The sequence below is a fragment of the Anopheles maculipalpis genome, chromosome 2RL (genome assembly GCF_943734695.1).
Source record: "Anopheles maculipalpis chromosome 2RL, idAnoMacuDA_375_x, whole genome shotgun sequence".
Classification (NCBI taxonomy): domain Eukaryota; kingdom Metazoa; phylum Arthropoda; class Insecta; order Diptera; family Culicidae; genus Anopheles; species Anopheles maculipalpis.
In genome coordinates, this window is record NC_064871.1 from 61,630,422 (window position 1) to 61,644,578 (window position 14,157).

Here is a 14,157-nt window from a genome sequence, read left to right on the forward strand (position 1 = left end):
TAATTTTACTTTTTAAGCTAGGACACACTTTTTTTCGTTCAAGAATCTGCCAAGGTTTCTTATAAAGACAATATACAAAAAAAAATTTACGACAAAAAGATAGCTATAACGTCCACAATATTAAGCGCAATAGAACTTTAAGATAGAAAAAAGCCTTACATCAACAATGTTTAGATGTTAAACGTCGATAATCATCTTTCCACAGCTTCAGGTTGCTCGACATTCACATTCTGCAAATATTATCACATTAAAATGATCTTGGTAGGTCCGCCGAAGGGATCTTCCTTTGCACCGTTTTGTGGTAGGTCTCTCTCGTTAGTGTTATGCGATGTAAAACCTCGCGTCTGTCAAGTCGCTCGATGCAGTCAGGAAAAATCGATGCTATGTTTATTTATGCGCTCAATGAGGCATAAGCAGATATCACTGTTTGCAATAGTAAGGTTTATTTTTTTACTCTCTGTCAGCTTCCGTGATTCTCGACAGTCACACAGCACATGCCTTCAAGGCAAATGCTCGGTTCAACAGTATCAGTCAAGAATGCACCATCTGTACCTTCCAGATGGAAGCCTCAAGGTACAGAATATAAAAGACGTCGAACAAGTTGTCAACGATATTCCGTTAGCTTTCATGTTGCTCTCTTCCGTATTTAGGTAAGTTTGTGGCGCTGGGCTTTGATGCAGCTGGATGGATGCTAAACTCTGTGCGAGAAATTAAAAGCAGCACTTGAGTGAAGCGTAATGCCAAACAGATTCACTAAGCTTTAGTATAAAGTATTTGAAAGTTAAAATGGCTTGAAATGGAAATAGATTGATTTAAAATTGTATTTCTCAGCATACAAAACGATGAAAGTTCATGCAAAATGGAATTTTGTATGCTCTGCCACCATCAAAACGCACTAAGTGGTATTGGTACGTTCTAAGTCCTTCAAACCTCCAGGCTGAGCTTAGTATCTTTGATAAATTAATATGCAATTTTTGTCCTACGAAGCTTATAGAAAATCATCAAATTGAATCTTGCACAATTTCGGAAAATATTAATGTCTATTCCATTTCGACAGATAACACTAACTGTACCAGACTTCCACATTGTTGCATAGCTTTCGTCTTGAATTTTAACTTAACTTAACCCAACTTAACCCACAGCTTGAATCTGTGATGGAATTTTCTCCCTAAATTGTGATATCCCGGATTAACAGTCGAAATGCAAATGATGAACCGCTGTGGTACAAATATTGGTGTCACGAAGCCCGCCATCGCGGGAATGTGTGCCGAATAAATTCATTTGATTTTTAACGGCAAAACATTATGCTTTTATCCACAACCATCGATACCAAACATAAGCGGTTTTATCTCAACAAAGGCTACTCACGACGATAGTGTGGACTGAGCAGAGGAATGTTGGTTATGGGCATGATGGACGAATCGGTTCAAGCCAACTCTGAAGTGGATCAGAAAAACCGGCCTTTAGTGCGCGATCGCACAGCTGACGGAGCTAGGGCACGGCTGACAGACCCTCGTTCCGGGAATGAGCAGGAATGATCTCACCACCACCAACACCACTGCTGACGGCCAACACAGCGGCCATCACCACCAAAACTCAGGGGGTCAAACCATACACACACCGGGGAGAAAGTGAATTCGTTCCCGGTGAACCTGTCATTCCCGAAAAAGGGGCCGAACAGGTTTTATCACCAATTGCTTTTACATTTTCCCGCTTTCGAACCGTCTCGTTCTGTCCGGCGGTCGCTCGTATCCTGGCGATATTCGGGGTCTCAGTCTACCCTTTTGTTAACGACACACATTTGGACCGGGACCAGGTCATAACGACAACGGGGTGCGGGATTCCGGAATCTCCGGGAAAAACAAAAGAAAAGAGAGAACAGCTCACCGTACGCACAACCGAATGCTCACTGACCTGTGCCACCCGCAAAAGCAAGAAAGGACGGAAGGTGTAAAAGTGAATTATCCTCAAAACTGTTTCCTAGAGGTACCTGTTTTGTTTGGTACTCTTGCAGCTTAGGTTTATCACAAATCGTTCCCGAATGCTTCACCGGCAAATGCAGCAGCGAAGCGGAAAGGAAGTTGCTTTAACATTCCATCTGGCACCTGAGCGAGCAGAGCGACCCTTTTTGGGAAATTTTTCCATTCTTGTCCTGTTTATGTCTAGGTCACCTTGTCTATGCCAGTTTGCACCGCAACACCATTTGCAGGATTTTGTAAATATTTTTAATTACTATCGCTGCCGGACCCAAGAATTCACCGAAGGACAGTAACCTGCTTCGGTTAGAATGTTCATTACGCTCGAGACTTCCTCATTTTCAAACGCTTGTGTGACGTGTAATTTCTAGCTCTTACCTTGATTAATTTTTGGCTTTCCTAAAGAAGATCTTCGAATAGGCAAGCAAGCAAAGCGGCAACGGTAGTGGTGTTGGTGGTGGTGGTATGTCGGCACGGCACCTTTCACAAGCAATTTTACGTTTCTTTCGGCTCGTTTCGTTTCGCAGCAGTGTTGCAAAGGGACACTCGGGTGGGTAGTTTGCGAAAGACACAAAACCAACTACTATTGCACCGACGCTGGCATACTATTTTCACGTGAGGCAACTACACCAGAGCGCGCCTGCAATGGCCTATCAACACACGGCACTTGACTCGGTGCGTGCCACCGATCGTGCGTGCTCGATCGTACGTTTGTTCATATGTGTGAATTGCACTTTGATAGCTTCGATTAGCCGAACACTGATACAAAAGCACTGCTGTCGGTTAGAAAACACCGAACAAAGTAAGTTGTGTACGGAGCGTGTAAAGTGACCACTCACAAGAATGATTATGTTTGGGGGATTATCAGTTGAAACAAAAGCACCAAAAATTACACACACACACACACACGTACTGACACACAATGAAACACGGCACAAACACACCTACGAGATGCACCGAAACTGGCTTTTACTATTTTCCTTCGCGGACCAAAATCAAATTGGAGCTTTCCAACTGCAGGCACACACGCACTTGCACGGTTTATTTCTTTTTAGTCGATCACACACGAACACACGGAGATCGGTTGTCAGAAGAGTAGTAGGGATTGGGGTTGCACCGAAAAAACGCTACGCAACTGACCATCAGACTGAAATTGCTGTTTCGCACGGTGCATTTGCCCCACTTGTGCGCGCTGGTCGGCCGAGTCGGTGCTGCTAGTTGGTAGCGCGATTGCAATAAAATGGCAAAATAGTAATAAAGAAAAAAAAAACACTATCGAGGCAAAACCCCTGACGGACGGGTGACTCCAAAATATATCCAACAGCTAAATTGACGTCTGTGCAGCTAACAATCACACTTGCATTAAATAACAACCCTCTGATGTTGGGCGTCGCTGCTTGGGTATGTCAATGAATGTCCACTAGACAAATCGCGTGAAAACTGACCACTAATCGCACCTCGACCACTAGTGTCCACCACTGTTTGGTGGCGGCTTGAAGAAGAACCTCTTATCGACGAGCCTTTCTGTAGATTCTCTACACGAGTGCACGTGTAAAGAAAACGCCAGCAACCGCTCTTCCAACGATCATCTTGAAGGGTGGTTGTACGGTGATTAAATCTCCTGGAATACACAGCCCGTCAGGCACCGCTAGTCCTCGACGATAACGATCCACAATCTATATCTGCACGAACGGTACCGAAATTCAACCTTTCAAAACCGATCTACGCGGGAACTGCACTGGCACACGCGTGCGCACTCTCAAACCGTTGAATCGAAACTCAAAACATGCTCAGCCCGCATCTCACAACGACGTATAGAGTGATGGCGTAGAAGAAATGCAGGGTTCGTAAGAGGTAGAGCAGGGTTGGTAGGGATGAAAAAATGGTACACAATTTATACCTTAACATTCTTGCATTCTTTTTCTTTTTCAACAATTTAAAAAAAAACTCCTTTACATACTACAAAGAGAACAGGTATGAAGCAGTTTGTTAATAAAGGTAATGAAATTATTTAGCAAATATTATCTACCCATGAAGTGCGCTTCCGTCTCATTAACAAGTTTAATTACAATTCCTTCAATAATGTATCGTTAATTCTAGGCACAGTTTGTTTAAACTATCAAAGACCATCATTAATACATTTGATGTTTGTCACTAAAGGATGTGATGCCTATATAAGTAATGAAACATTGAAGCAAAAAGCTGTTTTTTGCCGTATTGCCAGCAAAAACTTGTTATCCATTTCCAATTCTAATTAATTTTTGAGCTGTCATCTACTCTTTTGAGAAAAAGTATCTACATTTCCAAACTATCTAGGTTGCATTATTATGTAGAAACCGCAGAGTCGGCTCATCGGAGATTTAAAAATCAAGTTGATTTTAAAAATTCAAGTAATAATAAATCCCTGCAGTTTACTCGCTAGTTAATTTTAATTTATCACAAATTGATTTCAGATCAGAACATAAAACGGCTATTACCAAATTCGCCAAAAGATCATTCGCCATTGCCCTTGCTTGAATGTACAATGTTCCCTCAAGAGTTAAAAAGAGAGTTTTTGAGATAAAATGTGCATAGCAGTTCATTTTACCTGTCTACCTTGCGAATATATCTCTCTCATGTTTTGTTTTCGTTTGAATGTGTAAGTGTAGACGATCGCTTCACTCGTGAACATGGTCAATTCATTTCTTCAGCGCAGCGTTGGGTGAACATTCCAGGGGCGCACAACATGTTAAGCCATTTTCTACTCCCTATATTCATGACACGGTTCTAAAGACCTTTTTAAAAATTCTTCTTCTTCTTCTTCTTCTTTGAAGAACGGCGCCGAGGTCGCCTGCACCACCGAGCCACCAACATACCGGACTTTTTTTACAATAAACCGTTTTTCCCAACTATTCTTGGCGGGGCGGTACATACAATCTACCAGCGGGCGGCCCCATGGCGAGACGATTGCGACGCCGGTCTTCACACGTCAAGACCGGGAACGTTCCCCCGGATCGACCGATCCCATCCAGATCTTTCCCCCGTAGTTGGGACTTACAGTACTTGACAAAATTATTCATACGCTTTAACTATTATTTCTACAAGCTCGATATTTCCTTCAATGTATTAGTTACAACAATGCTATCGTCAGGAAAGCTGCTGCCTTATTAACAGGGAATAATGTTGTAGAACTGAAGTTATCAGAATTATGCTTGACTTTCCAAATATATGCTATCTTTCAGGAATGGATGAGAGTCGGCATGGACAAAATAAATCATACACCAAATTTCTTATTCACACGTTATGCTTATATCAAATATCTCCTTTTATTTTTAGACCCTTAATATTTGGTTTGACCACCCTTTGCCTTCAGCACCGCTTCCAATCGACGAGGCATACTTTTAACGAGATTCCGTAAATATTCTGGATCACTTTTCTCCCACGCTGTTTTCAAAACATCAAAATAGTCGTCTTTGTTGGTGATCGATGTTTTGTCCACTTTATCGTCCAAATAACACCACAAATTCTCTATCGGATTCAAGTTGGGAGATTAAGGCGGCCATTCGAGCACCTGAATTCGTTTAGATTTAAAGAACGCAGTTGTTTTTTTGGCCGTATGTTTGGGGTCGTTGTCTTGTTGAAACATGTCATTTGTTTCTAGCCCGGTTTTCAATAGTGAAACCTCCAATTTTCATTCAACAAGTTAACATATACATCTGCGGTCATAATCCCCTTGATATTTAACAAACTTCTGACTACAGACCATGCTTTACCGTCTTCTGAATGTATAGTTCCTTAAGTGCGTCACCAGATCTGCGCCATACCCTGGATCGACGTTTTTGTCCAAACAGCTCATACTTGCTCTCACGGCTCCACAAAACAATTTTTCATAAGTCTATGAACATCCCGGCGTACTTTTTGGCAAATTCCAATCTCTTCCGTTTGTTTTGCATGCTTATGATAGGGCGCTTCGATGCCAAACAACTTTTCAAACCACTCTCGTTGAGGAGCCGGCGTATGGTACGACGATCAACATCCGGATTCATCGTTTCCTTAATTTCCCTCGATTAAGATTTCTCACATCGAGCGAAATTTGTTTTCCTGACATTTTACACTTTTCATACCACGGAATATTTTGATCCTCTAGCTTTCCAGTAAAAGAACTGTCAAATAAGTGCTGTAGCTAGTGCTACTAGCAAGCACGACAAGAAAAAATGTTTTTTAAGTGTATGATTTATTTTGTCCATGTTTGCTAAAAACCAACTGTTGGCTATAACAACTTCTTATATGCATCTAAAGCTATTTTGAATATTTTTCTCGTTTTTAAAACTTTATTGAAAATACTATAATTCATCCGAATAAATCATGATTTTTATTTGAAAGATAAAGAAAATTTAAGACCATTTTTACTTTGCGCGTATGCTTTATTTTGTCCAGTACTGTACTATCCAAAAACGTGGTATCAGCGTGTCTAGTAGTAAGCGAACTGATGAGCGGCGTACCCTACAAGATCGTTAAGCGGAGAGGAAGAAAAATTATCCAAAATTCTAACGGTGAATCCGAAACGGCGAATGGTCACCGTCGTCTTCATCATGGTTTACTTTTATATTTGATTGACTGTGTTATAAGCCGGGATTAAAGAGAGTGTATCGATATTAATGAAAATCCTACCATCAAACAATCACGTAGTGCAGTTCAATTCTGCATAATTTTAAATTTTCTATTAAAAATATTTCTAAATCCACATCAAAAACAAATAAGGTTTTTTGTCGTATGCAAGTAGTACGGCATGGTCGCATTACTAAAACAAATAAGCTTCAAATTTGGTAATCTTGATCTACTTCTTGGTTAAAAATACCGGTAAGGTTATTTCAGCAATACACTCGCATATTACATTGGGTTACCACGATTCTAGGCCCGTTCCAGCCATATATGGGGTTAATGTTGCTACCGCCCGATCTCTAATTGTTGGGTGCGTACGTAACCGGACACTCACGCTCTCTCTCCGTGAGAAGCCTCTCGCGGATTGATGGGCACGAGTGTCCTGGGATATGAGTATCTCGATAAGGGATCGGGATGCGTGAAGGAGGGTCGAAGATCAGCCAGCGAAGCGCGCACTCGGGTGGTGTTGGGGCACTGCACATTTTTTTTACGTTATAGAATAAAATAAGTGTTTTATTGTATGTAGTTTACGTTGTGTTGTGATCGTCAATATATCCGGCCAAAGATATCACAACAAACTGTAAAACTAATGTAACATTCAAACGTATTTGGTAAGCAGTGATATGAATAATAAATCAATTGGATTAGTGTATATGGTTGGAAATAGATACTCTCAATGTTTATTCATCTTTCCATCACAATTGACTTTATTTTGCGCTCTATCATTAACATGGATTGACTTGAAGCAAAACGTGATAAGGATTCAAACTAAATCATTTAATTACAACGCTCGCAAGCTGAAGAAAAATTGTGTTGATTGACTTTGCCCCACTGGCACGAGTTCGATGATTTCTCTTAACTAACTGGTTTCGGTTTCGTTTTCGCTGATCGATATGTGGTGTGTTTTCACTTTCTTTCTTTGTGTACGAAATGTTAGTTACTGTAAATTACTTACGAGCGAGCATTTTCATAGCAGCTGTACTGATATGTTGCGATTTATGCAGTAGATTAATGAAGCAGTTAAATGCGGCATTAGCCGGACGGTCTACATTCCAAATGCTGAGTTGAACGATTCATGAACAGAGCATGTGAGATGATCAATTGATAAGTTTGATTAGTAAAACGCTTTCGCTTGTATCACGCACTCCAAAAAACAAAAAAAAAACACAAAATATCCATTGCGTTTTGTTCAGCGCGTATTGGAAATTAATTAGGCAAGGTAGAAGATTTTGTTGACATTTTCCATGTGGTTAACTTTGGACGTTTCTTGAGGTTCTATTTTAATTACTTTGAATTAAATGTTTTCTATAGTCTATGATGAAACCATAAGCAAAAATCCGGAACTGTTAAAAAAGACCCTTAATCGAGGCATATGTATTTTTTTTATTAGATATATTTGGTATCAAGTTCTGCGTTTTAAATTATGAGTTTCTTGAGTATAGAAACTCATAATTTATTTTTGTCAAGGAAAACTGTAAATGAAAAAAAATATTTTGTGGGCAAAAGCGACCATCATTGTCTGCGGCAAGAATGTCTCATACTTTAGTCTGAAAATAATGTTTTAGTGATACAAACCACTCAGTGAAACGAAGCTGTAGCTAGATTCTGATCGCGATGAATCTGGTTTCGCTCTAACAGGGGCAAACCAACAGGGCAAATTTTGAGGAAATATTGAAGTAACTGATAAGATTTTTCATTTTTTTGAATTAAATTTAATTTGTTGAATATTAGGTCAAGCATACGGGTTACATTCTTATCCCATAGCAATTTTAAACAAATCATGGATAAAGTTATTCGTAAGAATGTGCGTATCCTTCCCCACCCTGCAATTATCATTATCGTCTTTTGACAAGGAATTTTTGATAAATATTGTTAGTTGTATCTGAGTACACGCTATATCACATAACAGTCGCGATTAGAAAATGAAACAATTGGTCGGCATGAGGAAAATGTGTATGAAACTACTGTTAAACATGTTCACTTTAGTTTTACTTATTTAGTACGACAGCGCTTCTAGTGGCTATATGGCTTAAATTTAATGATTATTTAAAGTTCTTTAACCTCACTGAGAGCTAACACATGGTCTTTTGTTAAAATTTGCCGAAGAAACGTTGATGTAGAAATTAAATGAGAAAATCAAATTATAAATATATAAAAGAAAACCAGTTCTTTAAGACCTTGACAATACTTTTGACATGGTAAGGAAATTTTTTATTTCTTGTTTTGAATTCTAGAATCATTTATGCATGGTTTTCGGGCAAAAGTGGAATTAAAAGTGTACACAATGAGAAGTGTGTTGTACGAGCTTAGGTTTCAGTTTTAGCAAATAATCATAACATTTAATTTCCTGCCAATTACACTAGCTTCATTATTTTACAAGTTTTAGTTGGAACTTGTTGCCGTACGGAATTTACGATGCTCATGGTTTTCACCCAAAAGATGTCAATGTTTAACATTGTTCATTCACCGAAGGTAACATTGAGCGCATCTATAATTCCTGTGACAAGATCATGAGCTGCGATAAGTTACACTTCATGTCCGCAGATTCCATTAATGTGACCATGAATTCAAATCTTATTCTAGCGACGGCGCGTGGTCTCGCGAACGCCCGGCGACCGCCAACGCGGTAAGATCTGTCTAGCGGTTTTGACCTTGAAGTCTATAGAGCAACAGCCTCGAGATGATTGCGGCGGCTAACGAAATTAATCTCAAAACACAACACCGACTGATCTAGTTTTGTTGGGAGAGCAACGTTTGACCATTCGTGACATGCTGCACACCGCAAAACGATGAACGTCATTCTTTACACACGGTTTATAGTTCATTTTAATTGACCATCATGTAATTGTCAGTGCGTTAATGGAGCTGCATCGCACACAGAATCGCCGGTTTATGTGTCATAGGCGCAAGTTATATGTTTCAACTTATCCGCCAACTGGAACTCATTTATGTAAGAATTAAATTGCAGTTGGATTTGATGCCGAATATATCTAGATACAAGATAATTCTGATTAAAGATCGATCGGTTTCGGTTTTTAAGGGATGACCTGCCCGTATTGCTGGTCTTGTTTCATATTAGTGATAAAAATTACGAAAAAGAATCATTAAATGAAGATTCCACAGATACATTCCACAAAACACTATTCTTAGTCATTATCGGTAAGTCGTCCGTTAAATATATATCGTTTATGGCTGATTATATTATTTTCTATATGTATAGACTTCAAAAGGAGCATCAAATAATCAACAAAGTACAATTAATCTTGATTGTTTTGATAATTTATACAATATGATTATTTTCAAAGGAAATAGTCAACTGCAACTGCTTAAACGACACATTTTATTCGAGCTAAATTCATGCAGTTATGATCAGCGTACAATACGCCGCCCGAATACGCCGTTTAATATGCAATCCGCATAGCACTGCTTGATATTTCGCTGAACAAACTACACTTAGTGCTGTGGGAGAAAAAAATGTAGCAGGACTACAGATAATGCATAACATTCGATGCATTAGCACGTTGGCGGTGATGGTAATTAGTTTTGCTCACAGTAAGACTGAATAAAGAATTCCATCTGAACCTTCTTCCGTACGCAGGATGAACTATTCAACTAGGTGTGAATTAAAAATTCTCTGTTCTCTTTTACGTCAGAAATTGTCTTTTGTCAATTAAAATTTTTATAATCTTAATCGAGTTCGGGAGTTAATGTTCGGGATAATACATATCCTACTAAAAACACCTGTTAACACCAAGGCTAGAATCTCGACAATACGACATACTCGTAATCGTAAATAAATAAATAAATAAATAAATAATGTTTTATGTTATTTTTCCATTAGAACAGATTTAATATTTGCTTTTAGCAATGAAATCGAGTCATAGAATCATGGGTCATTATTCGTTATTGCAATACTATCGAATTGTCCAACTACATAAACAGAGCATCTTTGCAGATTTTTTATCAAATAACATGCTGTCTAAGGTAGTAGTTTAGAAGTTATTACAGAACGATGACCGATTGGCAGCAAAATTTAAAAAAAAGTCTAAATTTTTATTTTATTATTGCTGTTGTAGTAAGTACTTTAAAAAAACGTTATAAATCAGAACTAAAATCTCATCTTTTTATTCAAAACAAATGAGCTGTCCGCATTGCATGTTAAAATGAACAATCGAAGAAAAAATAAAGCGCAAACCATACATCCTTTGGAGTCAATTCATTCGCTTTATTTACAATTCTGGTACAATACATCGATTATACACATACACTTTGAGCATAACATTGCTTTTGATGGTAATTACCTGCTACTTATTGTGTTACACGCTCTTTTGCCACCAGCTGCTGGTTACAGTCGTACAACAACATTAATTTATAAATTATGTTTACGCTTTCCGATGACTTCAGAAAGAATCTTAGCTATGTTTTACAGAAACTATATTACAACATGGAATACGTTTAACATATTAGCACAACTTCGGATCTGATTGCACTTAGAACTAGAGAATTTATGTAGAATGCTAGATAAAGGATTGATTGATTGAACCATTCCGGAAAATCACTGAGCACCCATCATTTGAATGCTGTTCATCATAATGGTGAGTGCGTCGACAGTGGCAATGACTGCATATTATATATGTGGAGTTGATGCTTATCTGCTATTGGTGTCTGCTTTAGCACATGAACACTGATTTAATCCACTGAAAATAGGGAAAAACATGTTGGTTGAACTGACAGCTGAACTGAAACGTTCTTTACGGTCTAATTACCTCCGTCATTCCCATACTAATGATGCCATCCTGGTTCGTATCCTTTGCTTTAAATAACTCGAAAGCCATAGTTAGATGCAGGATGGCAGAAATGAAGTCAGCCAGTCGAAGCGTTCCATCTCTTCGCATGTATCTGAGGATGAGCCAAACATTAAGTGGTCACAAAATTTCACAAAATTTATCAACCAAAACTTTATCAAAATTTTATACCGTAAGATCAGGATAGATATATTGTCCGTACTGAGCTGGAACCCAACGTCGAAAAGTGCGTCCCGCAATCGTTCCGCTTTTAGTATGCCAGATTTTTCCTTCGTGTGCATCTTAAACACTCCCCACCAGGTTTTCAGGTTGATCATGAACTTGTTGAAATCATTGAAATTTATGCGGCCTCGATTCGTTTTCTGTCAACAAATGATTGAAATTTGAAAAGGATCTTGATCGAAACATCTACTGCAAATACTTACATCCATCAAACAAACCACCTGACGGCAGACATCTATACTGGCACAGCTTCGAATATAATCGTTGGGGAGGCACGCCTCGAGCAGTTCTTGAAGATCAAAGCAATTTAACGTCCTGCAAAGAAAATTACAATTGATAAAACTATTCCGTCCGTTACTTTGCACGCTACGGACCCCTTCACTTACCTTTGATCGTCTGCAAGTTGCATAAAAACTGGTTCGTACTGTGCCGTACTGCATGCGATACCATTGTTGTTGTTATTGTTGTTAGACGGATCGATCGTAATCTTGGTGTTGGAGTTGAGCAGCGGGAAAGGATCCAGTAAAAGCATGGTCTGAGTTTCGAGCAGGGCCAACCGAATGGTACTGCCCAGTACCCTCACACTGAACGATGCCTCTTCAGCTGGTTCAAATGTGGTAGCCATGATGAGATATCGACCAGGATCAAGCGAACATCGATGACTAATCTGTCGCGAGTTGGTGTACTGCGAGTTGACTAAGCTTTTATGCTTCTTGAAGAAATTTTTCGAGAGGCATCCATTGATGTTTTGCACTAATTTGATGAAAAGTTGTAATAAATGGTCAGTTGGAATTGCATTAGAGACATTGGCCATACGTACCACTATTTAAATTGTACACGGTAAATCCGATTACTTTCGGTTCTAGCACACTGTGTTGGTTGACTGAGATGATAACATCTTCCTTTTCGCTGAGAAACAGCTGCAGCTGTGGGTTGATGTGGAATGAGTCCGGATTATTGCGACATCCGCCAGCCGTAACTCCTCGCTTCCATGCACCCTGATACAATCGCATTAGCCATCGGCGACTCTTATCCGCTAGCTGGGGCTCATCCCTAGCCGTATCCGAGTCGAGATGGACGCACTCAAGATGCGTGAAGGTCTGGGTCATATCGAAAAAGGACATCCAGAACTCGCCCTGGTCGAGCTGCTCGATCAGACGATTCCGTTCGTTCATCGTAACGCGTTCCCAGGAGCCGGAAAACGATGACCAGTCTCCGTTGAAGCTTGAAGATTTGCTAAGAGTTTGGGCCAAAGGGTTTCGAAGTCGTACCAGCTGAACGGTGTCGCCCATGATCGTTTCGGCCTGTCAACATATAAAATCATCTATTTAGCATTTGCATTTGTAACTGAAATATCGCTGTACCAAGTTGCATCCATACCTTGTCCATTGAACAAAGACGATAATTAATCCCAACATGGATCCCGTTCGGTAATGCTTCAGTTTGATTGCGAATCTGTGTCATGGTACCATTGTTGATCGTGCAGGTGATGATGCTGGTCGTGTCCAGGAGGTTATGCAGTAGCGGTGGCCGTATGAGTATGTTGCTATCCATCTTGATCGATATCGACTCAGTGATGCCTCCGGTCAGGTCGGCCAAACCGTCGAGAAGCGTGCCATACTTCAGTGCCTCGTACGATCCATGCAATCTGGAGCGAAGGAAGTAAGACATTTATTAATATCGTGCAATTTTTCATTCGCTCAATCAATCGCGAAATCAGCTAATGCATTCTCCGCTCACTTACTTTGCGTACGCTTTCTCCAACAAACCCGGCCAAAAAGAGTTGGTATTCTGTGCCTGAAGGAACGCCAGCTTGCCGTTTATTGTGGGCAATCGATCATCGACCAGCACTTCCAACCATTCGCCACACCACCAAAGCCGAAAGCGAAACACGCCATAGTAAGGTTTGTCGAAGTTTTGATCGGCCGGGACGACACGGTAAAACAAGCCCTTGGAAAGGTACAGCACACCCAAGCACGATACCAACCACCGATCACCCATCTTGCCGGGCACTATGTCAAACTGGGCGGACGCATCGTTGACGAATACTGGATTGGAAACGATCTCGTGTGGTCTTTTCCACTGGAAGGTAAACGGTGGCGTTTGATGGTAGAAGACGGACGACTGTGTGGCCGGGAAGTCCTCGTCCTCCCATAATACACCCTTCTGTTTGCATTCTGATTTGATACGTTCGTAAGACGAAGTCATTTTGTAGCGTTTCAACCGTTCAGGCCGGTAGGGAGTGCCGTTTATGTGTCAGCAATAAGAATGTATCGATGAGTGTGCCTCTCGCACGCGGGTTATGCTTATTGAAATAATGTGTTCTTCTGTATGTTCACCGATATGTGCTCGTTCGTTAAACAATGATAATAACTCATTTCATGGTTTTGGTGTCACAGGTCTGGAAAGAAACATGAAAACGTCAAATTAAGTAGAGAATACCAACATCCAATTCTAACGAAGAATATTATTTACAGTGATGAACAAATCTTAAAGATTATCCTTCTAGGTGG

The 14,157-nt window shown here is 40.0% G+C and overlaps 2 protein-coding genes across 3 annotated transcripts in view; both read right to left on the reverse strand.

Annotated features, from left to right (window-relative positions):
• The window catches only part of LOC126556807 (patched domain-containing protein 3), a 32,462-nt gene extending 30,049 nt beyond the window's left edge, over nucleotides 1-2,413 (reverse strand). The window contains exon 1 of the mRNA XM_050212325.1: nucleotides 2,355-2,413. The gene's annotated coding sequence lies outside the window, so the exon portion shown is untranslated. The remainder of the gene's footprint in view (nucleotides 1-2,354) is intronic.
• The window catches only part of LOC126557311 (calpain-C), a 38,780-nt gene extending 24,838 nt beyond the window's left edge, over nucleotides 1-13,942 (reverse strand). Inside the window, exons 1-8 of one of the 2 annotated variants that reach the window (XM_050213031.1) lie at nucleotides 13,389-13,942; nucleotides 13,025-13,292; nucleotides 12,465-12,948; nucleotides 12,031-12,397; nucleotides 11,848-11,959; nucleotides 11,594-11,784; nucleotides 11,384-11,516; nucleotides 11,283-11,314 (exon numbers count right to left, since the gene is read on the reverse strand). In XM_050213031.1, coding sequence (XP_050068988.1) covers nucleotides 11,288-11,314; nucleotides 11,384-11,516; nucleotides 11,594-11,784; nucleotides 11,848-11,959; nucleotides 12,031-12,397; nucleotides 12,465-12,948; nucleotides 13,025-13,292; nucleotides 13,389-13,852 — 2,046 coding nt within the window. In that variant the 5' untranslated portion in view covers nucleotides 13,853-13,942 and the 3' untranslated portion in view covers nucleotides 11,283-11,287. Of the gene's footprint in view, nucleotides 1-11,231; nucleotides 11,315-11,383; nucleotides 11,517-11,593; nucleotides 11,785-11,847; nucleotides 11,960-12,030; nucleotides 12,398-12,464; nucleotides 12,949-13,024; nucleotides 13,293-13,388 lie in introns of those variants that run through there. The other variant, XM_050213030.1, reaches the window with a different exon arrangement.
• Between the last annotated feature and the right edge of the window lie 215 nt (nucleotides 13,943-14,157).